This window comes from Alligator sinensis, unplaced genomic scaffold (genome assembly GCF_000455745.1).
Source record: "Alligator sinensis unplaced genomic scaffold, ASM45574v1 scaffold511_1, whole genome shotgun sequence".
In the NCBI taxonomy this organism is placed as follows: Eukaryota; Metazoa; Chordata; order Crocodylia; family Alligatoridae; genus Alligator; species Alligator sinensis.
In genome coordinates this window covers 633,752-652,789 of record NW_005842114.1, presented here as the reverse complement: position 1 = coordinate 652,789, position 19,038 = coordinate 633,752, and the positions used below count along the sequence as shown (strand labels likewise).

General features: G+C 48.3%; 1 protein-coding gene across 5 annotated transcripts in view; it reads left to right on the top strand.

Annotated features, from left to right (window-relative positions):
- The window catches only part of LOC106721812 (disks large-associated protein 4-like), a 244,452-nt gene that overhangs the window by 182,606 nt on the left and 42,808 nt on the right, over positions 1 to 19,038 (top strand). For 4 of the 5 annotated variants that reach the window (XM_025205382.1, XM_025205380.1, XM_025205381.1 and 1 more), the window contains 3 exons: positions 7,746 to 7,963; positions 14,490 to 14,604; positions 18,954 to 19,004. In XM_025205382.1, the coding sequence (XP_025061167.1) occupies positions 7,746 to 7,963; positions 14,490 to 14,604; positions 18,954 to 19,004 (384 nt within the window). The remainder of the gene's footprint in view (positions 1 to 7,745; positions 7,964 to 14,489; positions 14,605 to 18,953; positions 19,005 to 19,038) is intronic. The other variant, XM_025205383.1, reaches the window with a different exon arrangement.

Sequence of the window (19,038 nt, the reverse complement as noted above, 5' to 3'; positions counted from 1 at the left end):
GGGCGGGGGGGAGGGGGGGGGTGAGGGGCACCAGCAGGATTGGAGAGGCTGGGGGGGTAGAGGGGAATAAGGGGCCTTTCATTTTAATCGTGGATTTGAGGGGGTTTATCAGATAATTTGCGATGTTTTTATCAGGGAAAACCAGGATCCCTGATTATGACACTTATTCACCCAGTGAAGACTTATACATTCTCCCTACTTGTGTGTGTGTGTGTCTGTACATGTGAATCCAAATGCACGAGTGTACATGTGTGCTCATGCTTGTATTTGCATACATATTATTGTGTGTGAATAGGAGGGGGACATGTACTTTGTGCATGTACATTCAATACGGGCGCATGTTACTGTGGGGATGCAGTGCATCCGGATGTCAGTACACATGTTGATGGTACCTTTGCATGTGACATGCACATGCTTTTCTGTGCATGAACATGGTGTGGGGTTATGTGTGCGCATGCATATTTGTGCATGGTATGGAAAAGGTGCTTGTCCCTAAAGCTCCTCCATCCAGCTGACTTCAGCTGAAGCAATGGTAATAGAGCGTCTTTTCTGTACATGCCCACAGCAATGGAAGGTGGATTTTCCACTTCACTGCTTTTCCCTTTATGTTAACGCTCTGTTTATTTGGGTGCTTCGGGAATGCTTTTGGCAGACTTAGACCATTGGGGATCCATTTGCAATATACAGAGCCCCCTTTCCCTTCCCCTCTCCAGTCATTATCCTTTCGGTGAAAATAAGACGGGAATTTTTTTTTCCCAAGAATGATAATACTGTGGCAGAACAGTGATAGTGCAGCTGAGTACCAAAAAATAGAGGTGCTTGCCCAGCACATGCTGGAGGGATGGACTCAGGAGCACCTGGATACAGGTTTCACGCAATAGATACACAAGTTTACTCTAGACTGAATTGACTGCCCTCCATAGTAAACATGGAGTGGACACACAACGCACAGGCTTACCCTAGTGTAGGTCACTACATTCCAAGGTGAGGAAACCCTTCAGGGAATAACTAACTGCCCTGGGGTACTAGTCACATGCCCATTCACCTACTCAGTTTCATTCTTGTGTAGTCATTTGCTCAATGCAGGCTGGCTCTCCTGCTGCCAAGTAGCCAGGAGCTGTAATAGCACTTACTGCCAGCAGTCATCTTAAGAGAGCTGGCCCTGTGTTCACTCCTTGCAAAAGAGTACATTTAAAACAGAATAAAATCTAGGGCAGTGTGCTCAACTTCTGCACGTGGGACAGATCCAGCCTGCAGAGTCATGTCATCTGGTCCATGGGGCTCCCCACAGGTCATGAAATTTGGCAGCAGGGGGTGGTGGCAGCATTAATTGCTTCTTCCCTGCTGCCAGATTTCTAGACTTACAAGGAGCCCCATGGGCCAGATGACGTGGCCCTGCATACTAGATTGTGCCAGTGGATCTCACCCTTGTGCCAAACCTGTGCTAGATCCATCCCATGAACCAGCCCCACAGCACTCATACATCCCATGGAGCTAAATAAGTTGAACACCACTGTTCTATGGGAAATGATTCCATCCTAACGGGGCTGAGTATCTGCATCCAGAGATAATGACACGCAAGAAAGAACATCTGAGATGCAATTCAGGTTCCTTTCTCTGGGTACTAGTGAAAAAGGAGAGAGAGAGAAAAATATCATACTTACTAAATTAGAAAGATGAGCTTTCCTCCCCATTTAACATGGGAAAGAAAGCCCCTTGCCTTACAACTGTGCACAAGGTGCAGGGTGTAGGGGTGAAGGCCAGGCAGCTGCTGTGGCTGGAACTGGAGCCACAGCTGCTACCTTACCTCCTCTGCTGCCTCTGCATGCCCTGCCACTCCTCCCCTGCAGCACCCAGTCTCTCCCCCTCCTTGTGGCTTCTCCCTCTCTCTCCCCCTCTCCCACACTCATCCTTATCTGTGCTCTGTGCTGGCAAGCTCTGTCCCTGCTGCAGCCCAGGGCATGGAGCATGGCTCCAGCCCAGTCCTGTAGTAGAAGCTGCGTATAGCTGGTATGGCTGCTACTGGCCGGTGCTGGAGCTCTGCTCCATATCCCAGGCTGCAGCAGGGATGGAGCCTTCCAGCATAGAGCAAAGGTAAGTGGGAGGGTGGAGGGGTAGGCAGCGGGGAGGAGAAACTTTGAGGGTGTGGCAAACAGGAGAAATGGGGACAGGGTGGCAGAAGTGACATGGAGAGGATAGGAGGGGGGAACAGGAAAAGGGGGAATCGGGGCAGCGTGGGGTTGGGAGGGATAGGGGTAGACACAATGGAGATAATTATGGGGTAGACAGGCAGCAGGGGGCAAGCTGCCTGCCTCACTCACTGCCTGCCCCACCACATCCACACTTCCTGCTCTCTACCACCTGGCTCCCACTGCCAGCCCCATTACTACTCCCTGCCTGCCATACCGCACCCCCCACTACCTGTCCCCCACTGCCTGCCCCATTAGTGTGCCCCTCATCACCTCTTCTCCCACCACCTGCAGTAGTGGGGAGGTGGGGGGGCAATTTAAGATGATAATTAGATTTCATATATGGAAAACTATAATAAATTTATAAATTTTCCATGTGTAAAATCTAATTATGGGGGGGCGGGGGTCATCTTATATTCTGGGTCATCTTGTATCCAGGTAAATATGATAGCATAGGAGAGGAAAGGAAAGTAGGTAGCCTCTTTAAGGAACAAAAATAGCCTAGGAGTTCCCCTTATGTGCATGAGCCCTGATTCCCAGGGAATCTGAGCGTGTTCTGTCATTACTGTCAACAGGAACAGGATTTTCCACCTGCTGGCCTGATGGCTAATTAAGCATCTGGAATCCGGCTGAACACCTATTTATGACAATGGAGAGGCCCCATGGGATCTGGAAGGGGCCCTGGGATGCTGTGCAGGCAGTACCAGCAGTGCCCTTTCAGACTGCTCTGTTTTATGTCAGAGGCTAGGCTGTCCCCAGCATCAGGAGAATACAAATGTGCCACTGCTTGGGATGCTTATAACTAGATGGGATGAAACACTAGGATGTGCTCTGCAGGAAGCAGTTCTGCATTAGTCTCCAAGCCACAGGCTGGATACTTTTTCCCCTCTATCTTCTGTGGTTCAGTAAGAGCTCCCCTGAGAGTGACATTGAGCCAGTGCACCACAACTACTAAACAGGGACATATCCCAACAGTAAGCAGGGAAGTATCCTAGAGCTGTTCATCATTATTGTCCTCATTAGTATAATTGTTCTGATGATTATTTCTGTACTGGCTTCCCAACCAACCCTGTTGTCATAGGGTGTTATTGAAGTTGTCGGTGACAAAGTCTCAGGAACTGTGGTACTGGCAAAAGTTGCAGCCAGGAGACCCAATACCAATCTTGTCTTAAAGAACATCCACTAGCTTGGTTTAGTGGCAAAGATTCAGCCAGGTTTATTGTCTACAAATACAGCCCTAAGATGTTGTGGCCTAACAAGTACATCAGACCTGGAATTAAGGCATTTGTGCCTGTGACAAGATAGTCAGCAGAACACCATGCAGGCTCCCCTAGGCTGCTAAAAAGTTCCCTTGCTTTCCAATTCTCTTTCTGTGCTGTGATCAAAACAAAATATGTATTACATTTCCATCTGTATGTTTGCAACGTGGGCACCTTGTTCAGGGTATTCCTATTCCAGCCTTACCACACAGGCACTGGACCATCCTGCGCCTAGCCCAATCATCTCTACCGCCCATCTCATAACAAGATTGCACATCTTGTATCATCATCCTGACCATATTTGCACATTGCAACTTCTGCTTATGTAAGGGGTTCATGCATCAGTCAGATTTGCTGGTCAGTCCTACTTTACCAATGTTTTAGCAAAGCCTTTAGGTAAGCAGTATATTTATAATGATCAATACTCCAACAAAGCCTACACCTGTAAGCCCTGAAGACCTTTGCAAACAAACCCTTTCATAATCCAGTGCTTGGTGGCAGGGTTGGTATAATAGGCTATTTGGGCATTTTTACACATGCAAGCACTGGAGGTGCTTTAGTTCAAAAGTGCACCACCTCCATTTTCTGCGCTCTGACACGCATTTCGTAGCTTATACAACTGCCTGCGCAGCACAGCGCAGCACAGTTCGCCTCAGCTCGCACGTGGAGCAGACTCAGTTTCACAACTTTCATCTGGGGGTAATAACTCTTATTAGAGTGGCTGCAGTTTTACAGCAGCATAGGCAAAAGGAAAAACAAGATGGTTCCTAAACTCAATTAACATGGCCTTGTGCTGGTGTGATGCACTGCAACTAGGTTTCTTCATCATGTTTTAATACTGTGAACTCAGCGTAGGGGCCAGATTCTCAGCTGTCAGTGGAGCTGCTTCTGTTTACATGAACAGAGATGCTAACTCAAGATCTCCACCTATGTTTCAAGAAAGCAGCACTTCAGAGACCCTGGGACAAGTTTTTAAAGGTATGTAAGCACCTAAAGATGAAGAGAGGCACTAGCAGGATTCACAAAAAGGCCTGAGGGGCCTTAGATGCTTTTGTAAATCCCACTAGACAGCTATCTGCATCTTTCAGTGCCAAAATACCTTTGAAATCTGGGTTTCCAGTCTTGCCCCAAATGTGTGATTTTAGTGGGAAGATAGGGAGGCTCTTCCTACCTGCTTACTGCAGTCATTAACAAGTGAATTGGTTTGTTTGCTTTTGGTGCGTCACATTCAACTGATTTCCAGTAAAAGACATTTTTTGCCCTCAGTGCCCCGAAACCAGAATGTTGAGCACTTCAGCAAGGCTTTGATTCTTGCACTAGATTCCTGCTTTTATTGGACACAAAGTGTGGGGGAAGAGAGGCAGAGAAATGGACAGGCAGCTCATCTGGAAGCAGAGGGCTGCTTCAGTGCATTTCAGAGTTGCTAAGCAGTGTCTGTGAAGATTGTCAGTGTGGTAGCGGGTTGTAATAAATACGTGATGTGGGTGTGCTGGGGCCCATGTTGCCAAAAGTCTTTCCTAGTGCAGAGCTATCAAGACCTTAGGGTTCAAAGGAATTACTCAGTTGACAGCTTGATTGGCCCCAAATGCCTGCTGACCTACAGCCCCCAGGGGGTGGTGTTGGCTTCTATTGCCCAAGCCTATCTGGCAGCACATGCTGGAACAGCTGTAAGCCCTCCAAGCTTCAGTTTGCCATCTGTAACACAGGGACAGTGCCTTTGCAACTCTCAGTGTAAGCTCTTTGTCTCTTGCTATGTGTATGAAGCTAACACATGTGCCTACTATAGCAGGACTTTGACCTTGGTGGGTTCCCTTGTTGAATAAATTGCCATCACTGCCTTCAAGAGCTAGCATTGGGGTACCAGGGCAGAGGATTATCTAGAGACGCCCCTTTGCATTCACCTGTTTTACATGTATACCATGTACCCAGGGCAGGGGCAAGTAGGGAAGGGGGCCTTTCAACTTCTCCCAGCTGGGTTCTGCACACCTCTGTACCCAACCTGCAGTGGGCATTTGGTTCTGTATGCTGGCCCTGCAAGCATTGTCAGTGCAAGGCAGGCAACTGCTCCTGATGAGTAATTAGTAAGGTGAGGAGAAGGCAGGCAGAGAAATCCATTCTCCAGTCAGATGTGACTCAGAGGCACCCAGTGGAAAAGTGCTTCCAGAAGGCTTATGTCTCCTTTGTTAGGAAAGGTCAAAGCCAATCACCCTGGTGGTAATTTGAGAACAGGGATGTTATTAGCGTAATCTGTCATCAGAGCCTTTGCGCTATCCACAGGGACCAGGAACAGGTAGCAGTGCATCCAGAGCCAGCAGTGATTCCATCATAGCCTCACCTACAATAATCTTCCTGTCTGGATGGTCATGGTCAATCTGCCCTGGGTCACAAACAGCCAGCCAAACCAGGGAGCCAGGATGGAGAGTGTAGAGGGAAGCATGACTGAGCTAACAGATTAAGGGTTGGAATGATATGGGCGACACAGATCTCACCCCACAGAGGTCATAGGTCTATAGGTCCCAAGTGGTAGCCTTGGCCTACTCCCTAGCAGGGATTCAGTACAGAGCCCAGTGCTGTGGCTGCACCTGGAAGACAAAGAAGTGTAGAACCAAAGCTTATTCATAAGATTTGTTTCCCACCCCAAGTCAGAGCTTCACAGGTCTCTGCTTCATGGCAGAAGTTTGTTACCACAGACTTGGCACAGTGCAACATGAAGAGTGCCATCTCCCTCCAGCTCTCTGCCTGTAACTGGGAAAAGACCAGAAAGGCTTCAGTCTCCCCATCACGGAGTGGAATCCCAGTCCCATAGAAGCTAATGGGAGTTTCACCATTGAATTTTGTGGTTGCAGGATTGCACCCATAGACCAAGATGGGAGCTACACAGGTTCCAGCCCAGCCACCCACTTCCAGCAAGTCCAAGTCAGCTTTTGCCTCCTGTGCCATGTGTCACACAGGGTCTGAGAGTGTATTTTGCCCATGCCTAAAAAGACACAAAAGGGACTGGCCTGTATAAGGATCCTGTTTGGAAGACTAGCGCTCTCCAGGGAAGCAAAGTCTCCTGAATACAGGCCAGTCTCTAAACATCTAGAGGTTCTGAAAGAATCTGCCAATGCCCAGGGCAGAGTGGGCCACACCTGTCCATTTTGGAGTTTGCCAGCATCTGCACTTTTCTCTGAACATCCAGTCCTGGTCGCACTGGGACACAGGATACAGGCCAGATGGACCACTGTCTCTGGTCAATTTTCCCTAAAGCTTGTTGCCCTACAAAAGACTTCTGAGGCCCTCCCTGCTTTACAAACAAATCCTCCCTGGACCTGGGCTATGCTGGTCTCTTTTTTCAATGCAGTCCTCAAAAAGACAGTTTTCCTGAAAAGTTGCTGCACAGGGAACCTAGCTGCTGCCGCCCCAAGGAGTGATCCAACCACATTAACCAAGGAGCGGTGCTGCAGCTCATAAACCCTCCCACGCAAAGAGCCTCACCTGGAGAGTAACCTCCTCAGCCATACAGGCTAGAACAGGATGTCATGACCAACCTTCACCTGTCCATGACTCCCAATCTGAGAATTGTGGGAGAGAAGAGATCTTTCTCCTGAGACCAGGCTTCTGGGGTCAAGGAATTCAACAGAAAAATTAGCCTTGCCTGTGCTTAGCTCTTCTGCTGAACAATACTTTGCTGTCACAGGGAACTTTGCATTTCCAAAGCACTATACAAACACTGACTAATTAATCCTCCTAGTGACCCTAGAAGTTGGGTAAATGCAGCTCTCTCTTCTGCAGAGGAGAAATTAAGCTTCTGGTTAAGTGAGTTGTATGATCCCTTACAAACGGGCACTTCAGTATTCTCTAGTAGTGACCCCAAGCCCAGCAACACTGTATCTCGCAGGGATTTTACTGTCCTGTGTATTTTCATTTGGAAGAGCTGAGATCAGACCCAGCAGTACCTGGCTCCCTGTTCCATGTTCAGGTAGTTGGGTTACAAAGGTGCTGAACGACTGTATAACCAACTGATGTGCTTTGACATGCTAAGGTAGGGTTATAGTATCTTGGCACATAAAATTACATTATGCTTCATGGTGATGGAGGACAGGAAGGAAATGTTTTGCTCCTGCAGAGCAATAGGCCAGGGATATATTAGTATGAGCAGTTTTCTTCACTTCTCTGTTGCCAGCACCTAACCCAGGACACTGGGACTGGATGGATCTGATATGCTATGGTTCTTCCATCTCCCATGAGCCATTTTCCAAGATTCTCTCCTTCTTTCTAAGTCACAGACCATCAAGGTGCTTCCTTGTTCTTGCAGGTGCCTCAGGGAGAGTGGAACAATACACTGTCTCAGGACAAAGACAACGAGATCCCATGCCGACGCATGCGGAGTGGAAGCTACATCAAAGCCATGGGGGATGATGACAGTGAAGACTCCGAAACCAGTCCCAAACCATCCCCGAAAACTGCAGCTCGAAGGCAGAGTTACCTCAAGGCCACTCAACAGTCACTGAGTGAACAGAGCACTACACAGAGGTAATGAGTTTAGGGCTTCTTTGTGGTAAGGCTGGGAATGATGCCCCACAGTCAGCCCCAGGAGCAGGGCCTGGAGCTGCCCAGTGGTATCTGTATCTTTAGCAAAGGGGCCATTTACATCACGATGGAGCACTACATGCTAGATTGGTCCTGTTAAGGTCATCAAAGCTGACTTTAACTTGGCAAAGTTTAGGTATGCCAGGGGTGGGGTGGCTGGGTGGGAGGGAGAGAGATTACAAAAGGAAAAGAAGATAAGATGAAGGAGTGAAGCAGTTCACTTGCTTGTGATTCTAAAGATCTCTGTCCCCTGGCACTGTAGTTTAGGGGTAGGAGTAAAACATCATCAGATCCTCAGGTGTTGTGAATTGGAATAGTTCCACTGCCTCTCAGGGAGTTGGGGTATCTCTGCTGAGGATTTGGCCCTTATTATGAAGCACCAAGATCATAACAAGGCAAAGCTCCATAAACAGAAGAAGCTCGGAGCAAGGTATCTCCCAACATGACCCCACATACACACACATCCACTGGCTTCTAGAATCCAGAAGTAGGTCAAAATCCTTTGTGCTGCAGCCAATGCAAAGGATTCTGGGAAGCATCTGTAAGTAAAAGGAACCAGCTACAAAGGTGGCCAAGGTGGGACTGCAATCAGGTTGGATGCCAAACTGGGTGGAGGGCAAGAGCAAGAGAGGAAAGCAGGAGAGGGGAGTGAAGGCCAAGTGTTGGGAGGAGGCAGGACCCACCTGGCTTTTGTGTCAGCAGTGTTTCAGGGACTCACGCGCAGTGAACTAGATCACACCTGGGCACCTAATAGGTAAAGTAGGATTTGGTCCCAAGTCTCCAGGTCCCAGACAGAAAGAAAGCAAAGGGGTGGTAGTAAAGGCGAGTAAGAGGGGCCAGCTTTGCCTGGTCGTGCTATATACACCATATAAACAGCTGCTTCCTTAGCAGCCTGGGGGCTCCCACTCATGAACTGTTATAGTGCTGATTCCCCTGTGACCAGGGAACAGCTGGGACACAGGTGTTAACAGCATTTTAATAACATTCACAGGGTATACAGAAACAGGAGATGCTGCCAGTGCCTTTGAGGATGGAGAAACAAGACAAAAGAGTGGAGGGGAGGGGAAGGTGCCGAGACAGGAAATTAACAGAATGAGATTTGGCTTGGAATAATACAGGGTAACATGTCCAGGGGAAAAGCAATCAGCTACACCAGCAGGACAGAGCACACCAGGGAACAGCACTGTGGAGAGAGACGTCGGGCAGCAGCGACCTGTAAATGCGACTCTGCTTTACTTAGTGATGCAAGGACAGGTCTGGGGCTTTGGGAGAAACAGGTCACCACACAGCCTCCACAGCAGCCTGACTGTCCCTTCACCACTCTGGTGAAGCTATTGACTTCAGTACAAGAGCTCTTGCTTTATGAGAGAGGAGTATCAGCCCCTATACATCTCTGGAGAGCTATAGATCAGGCCTTATAGATCCCTGTTGTCAGAGAGAATCAGACTGTATGCATCTCTATCATACTATAGATTCAGGTTCTGTATGTTATTAAGTCAGGCCTTAGGTATCTGTGGTGTACTATGCAATCAGACCCCAGAATAAAACCATATACAACCCTGACATGCTGTAGCATAAGGGCCTTCCCATCTTAGGTATCTAATCCCTGGGCATTGCATTCAGCTCTGGTCACCTCCCTCCCACAAATTGTGGGGGACTCAAAGATCTGATGTAAGAGAAAAGATCACAACAGCCAAATGTGGTCAGCGTGGGCAAGCAACAGCAAGAGAATGGTATTTGTCATGGGGTGGTGACTTCTGACCAGCTGTGCCACAGGCTCCTGAGGGGAGGATTGGGAACCCCACCCATGGGCCTTTTTCTGTCAAAGTGATAGGGATCCATTCTGTGCTGGTACTGGGAGAAGGCTCTTTCCATCTCTCAGTGCTGTAATTCAGTGAATAAAGTCACAGGCCCTCCTTTCTCTCTTGGCCCTCTCTCTTTTTCTCTGGCCTGTGGCCCACTCCCTCATTGAAAGTCCTCATTGAAAGGTGTATAAGAGACATAGAAAGATTTGGGCACAAACTGACTTTGGAGACTCAGACATAACTTCATGATACTGTCCAGGCCTAGCCCTCCAGACATGAACTTGTGCCTTTGTTTTAAACCTGAGTCTGTTGGAGTCCCAGAGCCCTAGTTAGCAGGATGCCTTTGGAGAAAGAAGGGCTTAGACCTGTGCCTGCCCACAGTCTCCGAAGGCTACTCAGTGCTATTTGCTGTTCTTCAGCACCTGTGGTGCAAGTCTGTAGAGCACTGCTGCCACTCAGTGGCCATTCCAAGGGATTATGATAAACATCTCAGAAGATTTTACCCTGTGTTTCTTGTATCAACCCAAGAGCTCTTGAGGTTAAATCAAGTGCATATTTCAATGCTGTTTCCAAAATAGCAACTGGAATAGGGGACAATTATCCATCCAATATGAATGGCTACTAGAAACCAGAACTGGTTTGAAAGTGATGTGTACTAGCAAGTTAACTAGACAGACACATATGTGAGAAGTCCAAATATGTGTATAATATGGTGTAGGTCAGAGGTGGGGAAATGTGGCTCATGGGCCAGATCCAGCCCACCAAGGGATTGTATCCGGCTCAGAGGCCAGCTCAGGCCATGGCCCATGCGGCCAGTTCTGCTGCCCCCAGGTGCACAGAGGGGCTGAGGTGGCGCAGCAGCCAGACTCAGTTCCCGGTAGCCCCCACAGCAGCAGCTCCTTCCAGCTGCCACTGCCAGTCTCCACCATTGCTGCTGGACCCAGCCCTGCTGCCTGGGCACCCTGGCCCATCTGCCCCACACCCACTGCTGGGGGCACCGGACACAGTGGGTGCCTGAGTGGATGGGGTGGGACCATGGGTGAGCGGGGAGCAGCATTCAGAAGTAGGATGGGTGGCCGGGGCTGGGGCTGGGGCCGGGGCCAGGGCCAGGGCTGGGCTTGGGATCATGGGACAGTGTTAATGCTGGGCCAAGGTCCGGGGTAGAACTATGATCCGCTGCCTGCACGCCCGTGCAACAAGTGCAGGTTCTGCGGGCAGGGCCATGCAGAAAGTGGATTGCAGCTCTGCTCCAGGCCCCAGCCCCACACTGTCATTACCCCACAATCCCAATCCCAGCCCCTCTCACCCGGCTGCCCACCCTCCCATCCCACTCCTGGATTCCACTCCCTGTCCTCCCATAGTCCCATCCCATCTACCCAGCCAAGTGTGGCCTTCCTGCGTGGGCCGTGAGCCTCCATGAAGACTCTGGGATCACCAAGCTGTGGCAGTGCAGGGCTGGGCCCCAGGACAGAGCCACTTAGGGAGTTTTAGTGACCTGTTGTGGGCCGGGGGTGGGGGCGGGAAAGGAACAGGTGTCAACCTGGCCTGCAACAGCTCACCAAAACTCCCTAAGTGGCCTGCCAGTGCAAATAATTGCCCACCCCTGGTCTAGTGTATCACTGACACAGTCTCACACTTCTACAACATATTATAAATGTATGTAATATGCCTGACACTTCTGATACAGCCTAGTGCATCTTTAATGCAGCCTCCTGTGTCTGTGACGTGGCATACCATGTCTGTGACACACCTAACACATCTATCATGAAGCCTGGCATACCTGTGGGGCAGTCTAGCATGTCTGTAATATGGTTCAGCACATGCCTGGTGCCATCTTGCATATCTGTGACACAGCCTACCATGCCTGTAATGTCACCTAGCATGTCTGTCATGCAGCCTAGCATGCTGGTTTGTGTCATGGACTGTTTGTGATCTGCTGGGCATATTTGTAACATGGCCTAGAACACCTGTGGCAGGGACAGAGGGGCTGCTGCTTCTGCGTCTCAGGTGGTTTCCTGGTCTCCCATATAAATAATTCACCCCACCTGCCAGCTCCTGAAAAGCTTCTTCCCCCTTGCTCCCAAATGTTGCCACATTTAGGAATGAGGTTTGCTCTGGCTTATTTCATGACAGCTCCATCCTTGCTTCAGGTCTTCTACCAGGAAGGGTAGAAGGGTGAAACATTAGGAATTCACCCCAGGAAGGGTGAATTCCTGGCGATTAGTCAAGGAGCATCCAGTATGGCCAAGTTCAAGCATTGCCAAGTTCTGAGGCAGACCCAAAATATCAGGAGACTTTAACATTAACACCTTTGGGCTTCTGCTTCATTACTTTTTGGTGTTAGAGTATTTTGGGTCCATGTTTTAAAGCTTTATTTTGTAACCGTGAAGGCTAGAACCTTGTCTTTATTATGTATGAACTGAGATTCTGATTTCAGCCTCTGGGACTTTAAGAAAAGCAGCAAATATTGTGCAGCTCACAATAAAGTCACATCAGCAACCCTGCATATCCAGATGCTGCAGAAATAGTATAAGCATGTAGTCAGGTCAGTGTGTGAGTAACATCCATTCCCCAATTCCCTCAAAGCAAAAGGATGCTGTTTCATGTACAAAAACACTAACCAGTGTCTAAGCTCTCATTCAACCTGGCTTAGATTTGAGCCCTGGCTCCCAGCCAGGGCAAAAAATGAAAGACTATAATAAAGAAGCAGTGATAAACAAGTGGTGCAGACATGATGAATTTATACTCAGAATTTGTGTCCGTTTGGGCATTGATAGAAGGCCCCTGGCAAACGTTACACTTAAGACACAATTATCCAGTTAATTGCATCTTGAAGTGTAATTTAGCCACATATTTATGCAATTAATTACAATGACAAAACATGAAACCAGACACAAAATTATTAAACAAAAATATGTAATAGTTTTATGGCTGGTTTCCATCGCAGGTGGACAGGTGGTCGGGTAGACTGTACCAGCATTCAGATAGGCCCTGGTGTGGTCCTTGGCAGCTGACAATCAGCTGATCGGTGGCAGCAGTGGAACCACACCGGGGTTCAAGGCCTGGTGCAGTCCTGGAGCCAACTGCCATTCAGCTCATCAGCAGCTGGTAGGAACTGCATTACCAACTGATTGTCAGCAGCATCAGGACCTCATCAGTGTTCAAGCCCCAGTGCAGTCCTGGTGCTGTTGACAATCAGCTGATTGTCAGCTGGCTCCAGGGCTATGTGGCATGACAGGAGGCACAGTGGTTGGGATCACAGATCAGCTCCCATCATGTCTTTCACTGAACATCTGTCAGTAGCCTCTGAATGCTGTTCAGAGTGGACAGATGACCAGTGGTAGCTACCTACTGTCAGTGTTATTACAGTGCCTCACCACAAGGTGGTGAGGAGCCAGAAATAGATGCTTTTCTCTAAAAAAGCAGCTGCCCCTAAGAGAAATGGGCTGAGTTGTAGAGACATGACCTGTAACCCAGTGTAACTCACATGTACCATGACTTTTTGAAAAGTAAATTTACCCTGGGTAGAATGATTTACAACAGCATCAAACTGTATGCTTTGTGTCCACTCCATATGTGCACCTGTTAAGGCAAATTACATCCCTATAAATGTGTTGTGGGTTTACACCCAGTGTGCTTGGAGTTGGCAAACAAGAGTGCAGGAAAGATTCCTGTTAGGCCCCATTCCATGCTTAGTATTGCAACTTCCCTGCAAAGCTTTAGCTGAGGTTTCAGCCTTGTTGTATTTAGAGCTGTACCTACAGCATGATGGACTGCCATGGCCAGGAGAGTTTGCAGGCAGAGCTAGTCAAGAAGGCAAAGGTGTAAGCAAATCCAGCGATTTTTATCCCCATCCTTCTTCCAGATTTTTATATTCTGAAGATCCTTCAAGTTGGAAAGCTTAGGGAATTGGGTTCTTAGTTTTTCAACAAGTCATTGAAAAAGCCATTTTCCACAAACGCTGCCTTTTTTCCCATGTACAGGAGGAAAAGAGGTCCAGAGATGGCAAGGGAGTTGCTCTGGGTCCAACAGCGAGTCTGTAACAGAGTTTGGCATGAACCCAGGTTTCCTGGTCTTGGTCCTCTTCCCTCTTTGTCAGATCACACTGCCTTCGTGTTTGATACAGTTAATGTTGTAAAACAGAGAGGGGGAGGGATCCAGTGCACTCAGAGCCTGCATTATTAATTTGTGCATTTGTTTTAATTACGGACAGAGAGATCCACAGAAATCCATCTTCCCACCTCCCCTCTCCTTTCCCAGCTCCAAAAGGCCTCACTGTGCCACATGCGAGCCCGTCCACCAGAACTCAGTAAAGCTGCTCCAAGCCTTATCCTCAGGCAAAAGCAAGGCAAGGTGCTACCTTCTATTCCTATCCTCAGGGAACTGAACATCTGGCCAGAGCCTTGAATTCTTAGAGCCAAGCTGTAGTGCATAAATGTGCCTAGCAGAAGGTGCCAGAGGACAGCTTCTGTCTGATTCCCTGCCCCTCCTGAGGCTGAAAGGCTTGGATGATTAGGCTGGGCAGTGGGAGGGCAAATGAGCTATTTTTCACACTGCTATATTTGTAGCAGTGTGTGAATAGCATCAAGACCCCTAACTACTGCTTTCCTCTGTTATGCTAAGATGGAACATCACCTCAGTGCCTCTCTCTGTTTCTCCTGCAGGAGCCTGGATCGCCTGGACTCTGTTGAGATCCTCTTACCTCCAAAGTTCCCAAGCTGGGAGGAAGAATACAACCAGATCACTGACAACATCAATGAGTCCAGCTGCATCAACCAGGTGAGATAAGTCAGGAGAAGCTTCCAGCCAGGGCCTCCCTCCCCTGGGCTGTTCAGATATAGGTGGGGTGTTTGCAGAGGAGGACAGGAATTGGTAGATGCAAGGAGGTAATAAGCAAAGAGGCTTTTCCTTTGCCCAACAAAACGTGGAATCAGACTGGCTGTTCAGCAGATAGGCAAGCTGCTCTCTCCCAATTTTATCAGTGCACTTGAAATCAGGTATGTAAAGCCCTTGTTAGTCCAACCATGGGTCCCCCAAATAGCTCAACTATTGTACTTAGATCCTGGCAGGTGGCCCTCTTATCCCAGTCCTGAGCCTCCACAGAGCCCTGCAAATGTCACTGAATTCAGACTTTGAATACCCACTGGCATCTCTGTCTGAGGCCCTAAAGCAGCCCCGCAGGTGGACATGAATAATGAAGTGCAAACTTCCTGCTGGTCTGGTCTTTGACATCCACATTTCTTCCCTGCCATCTTTGGGTTATCTAGAAGCAATGTTACACCAATTTGGCTAAAAGCATGTTTACATGGGGAAGGTGGTCTGCAAAAAGCTAGAGTGTGAACTCATTTCCTACTAAATAATGAACATTCCTTGCAAAGCAGTTTATTTCATATTCAAAGTAGAGTGCCCATATGAGGAATTTAGTGCAGAGTAGCTAGCTTTAGAATTGGTACTTATTCACGCCCTAACTTCCTTCACACTAATTTCATCATGCAGTAAAGACCTTACAAGATAACTTTTCCCCAAAAGCTTTAACCTAGTTCATCTCTGCATGTGGATATTCTGTGTCACTTTAAAGTGCTCCTCTGTATCTGAAAGGTAATGGAAGTTAAGGTAAGATGCTAACTTAAAGTACAATAGCCGTTCCTGAATAACCCTGTGGGCACATCTTCACATGCAATTAATGCTCAGAAAGCTTACTGCACAGAAAAATACTTTACAGTGCACATCTACACATGTGTCTGTCCAACAGGAGGAATTCGGGGCAGAGATATTCCAGCCCTGCTCTGTTACTATATGGCAGCCAGGGGGAGCTCTAGATTCCTCTAGGTGCCAGCCAGGGGCTGACAGGGGGCACCAGTGTCAGGCCTGGGGGAGGGGGAGCTGTTCCAACTCCAAGCACACTGCCTCCCACCCCATATGCCTACCCCAGGCAGCTGCCTCCTGCCCAACCCCCACTCTGATCAGGGAGCTGGGCTGGGATAATGTTCTCTGCCCCTGTCCCCTCCTCCTCCTCCTCCTCCCCACACACACACACACAGCAGGCAGCTCTTGGCTGAGACATTGCTCCCTGCCCCTAGCAGCAGGCAGATCCTGGCCCTGGCTCCAAGATTGGAACTGGGCCTGGGAGCTGCCTGCTGCCAAGGGCAAGGAGCAATGTCCTAGCCCCAGCTCTATGATCAGAGCTGCCTGCTGCCAGGGGCAGTGGAACATTGTCCTCACCTGGGCTGCACAATCAGAGCCGGCCCTGGCAGCAGGCAGCTCCTGGGGGAGGTGATTATTCTCCTACCCCCTCTGCCCAGGTGGACCAGGAGCAACTTTGCATAGAGTCCAGGAACGAACATCTGGAAATAAGCAGTAGAAAGGGTGAACCTTTGGAAAGAGCCTGACCTCAGTCCAGGTCAGGCCCTTTTGAGGGCAAAACTGATATATCTCAATGCCCAGAAGAAGGAAACACATTTCCCCCACATCTCCCTTTTGAGGCATGTGACAAGCAGATATCTCTTGACCCATTGCTTTTCAAACTAGGGGTTTTGACACCTATAGGCGGGATCATGCTATTCAGTTGCAGTGGGGCTCTGCAGAAGCGGTGTTGCAAGCCTAGTACCAGTTCCCAAATTTTTTCCACTAGTTAGCCCACTGCCTTAACAGTTTCCTAGCTGTTTTACACTGTCACGACAGACCTCTGTCTATTGTAATAGCAGATCAAGTCTTTCTGTCTGCACATAAGCACACACGTATGCACACGCATCATTCTGTACCTGAGGCTCTCCTGCTCACAGACTGCCATTATTGCCAAAGCATGTGCTGGACAAGAGCAGTACAGTATTAGGGTTAGAGGTAGGCTAGACACCCAGCAACCAAAGTATTGTTCTCACCCACCAGATGGGCAACGGAGAGTAAGATAGGCCCACACGCTACAGTCCCAATCCACAGGCAAAGTTTTTGGGAGTTTGGCTTTCAGTTCATGTCCACCTCGACCCTCTTCTTTCCTGTGCCTCAGTTTCTCCATCTGTGAAATGGGATAAATTGCTTAGTTTTGTAGAGCACTTTGAGATCGTCCATACATGAATACACAGTATTCTCCCTTGAGGATCACATATTGCTAATAAAAATTCTTGTTCTGTCAGTATCCCAACAATGTGTTGGGTGTTTAACTATGCAGACAAGTAGTACCATCACATCCATTTCATATGTACACTAATTTGTGTCTGGATCCAGATCTCTAGAGAAAGCAACCTAATGTATTGCTCTTTTGTCTTAACCAAAGTTACTGCCTAAAGTGTCAGACTGTTACAAGAGTCCCTCCATGAACTTCACTGGGATTCAGATGATAAGTCTGTGCAACCCCCCTTCTAATAGCTGAGGTGGACTGTGGGATCCCAGCATGCAGCACTCACTTCCATTTCAGTAACTTAAAGAACACCAGTGTAACTATGGGGAACACACTCAGCATCTGGTTCATCAAATTCTGTCTTAGAGTAACTCTGTTGCCTTGCTGGAGCTGCTTAAACAAGGGCTGGCGTCATCCCTCCAAGCCACGGTATTGGGCAGCAGCAAAGATGTTCTGTAGAGCATTGACATGCACCCCAAGCAGCTGCACTGCCATTCATTCAGGACTTGCCCTTACATATCCTTCTTGTGTCTCCTTCCTCATCTCATTCAGTACCAGGTTGTGAGGCTGTTTGTTCCATCTCCTTTTGTGTCATCCAGAAGCAAGGCTCAAATTTTCTCCCTTACTTTTGGCATTTCCAGGAGTTTCCCAAAGCATCATTCATAAGTCCATCCAGTGAAGTAGACAATAATGTCTTTCCATGTCAGTGTCTCTCATGTCACATTGATTTACAAGGCTGGCTCCTAGTCCAAGACGAAAAGTTTTATGCAGACTTGTCTCTACACCCAAACTCCCCTGAAGCCTGGCATTCTTCAGTTTGGTGTCTCTTTCAGCCCTCTGTTGCAAAGAGTATCAGCTGCCAAGTTAGGAGCTAGATGTCATTTTCAAATATAGAACATTCAGGTTTTACAGAGAAGCCCTATGTGTGATGGGCAGACTGAACCCTAGCTGTAAACCCTCTGATCTTAAGGCAGATCTTAGATCCAGATCCTTCCAGTGTTGCATCCTGCGCCAATCTCCAGCAGTGTAGACCTGGTGATGTAAATGTTCTCTGCAAACTCAAGTGTTGGGAATGGTAGAACAGAATAGAAGGATCCAGCTTGCTGTGTCTTTGTAACATTCGCTCCAGCAGACTTCAGAGTATCTTTTTAACATGAAGCAAATTCTGTTTAATTTTGTGGCAAGTTGTTTATATCCTGGTTCTGCTTTTGAGTCAGGGGAGTATTACCACTATGTAGTATCACCTCCCCTTGCACTGTTCCAATGATGGAGCAGAAGAGACCAAATTCTGAGGAGTTTGTCACCCTGCTGTCTCAACTCACTCTGAGCAGTCATATGACGTTCAGATAATGCTTCCTTTCCCATCACCATGAGTGCTCCCCTCATTGCTCCCATGAAGGAGCTGTGCTGATGGTAGCACCATGAGTGGTAAGTGACTGAGAAGTCTCAGTGTTGATGCAGTTCTCATGGACATGGCATTTCTACTTATCATATTGCTGCTTTGGATCCTGCAGAGCCTTCAGATAGTAGAAGCAAGCCATGTCCTGGCTTGAGACTTCATTTGTGTGTTGCAGTTAGAAGAGGGAGTTGTTGTGTCCGTACTCCATTGCTCTGAGAGTTCCAGAATAGCCTGAAAAGCCACTGTAGGATGTCTTGGGATTCTCTCCCATTCATTTGAATCCATGCTTGTCTTTGGGCTCTTGGGCTTCAGGCCTTTGCATTTGTCACCACACTACACTAAATGTGTCCAGTGGTTTCTTCGTGGCCTGGAAGGATCCCATGGCGGTTTGTCTTGTTGTATTTGTACAACCATCTTAATAGCCTGCAAGAGGAACAGAGGTCCTCCTCTTATGCTTCAAAAGATCTCCAAAAAAGTGCAAGAGGAGTGGGAGGCAACAGGAGTTCTAGGGGAAACGTCTGTCTGTTCCCCGTTGTCTGCGGTCCCTGTGAAATGCCTGTGTGTGTAACAGGTCCCCACTTCTCTGCTTTAACCTTCTCCAACTCTTTCTTCCAGATATTTGGACAACCCTCATTTATCCCTCAGATATTTACACACGGAGAGCAGGTACCGTCCATCTGACATTTCCTATTGGACCCTA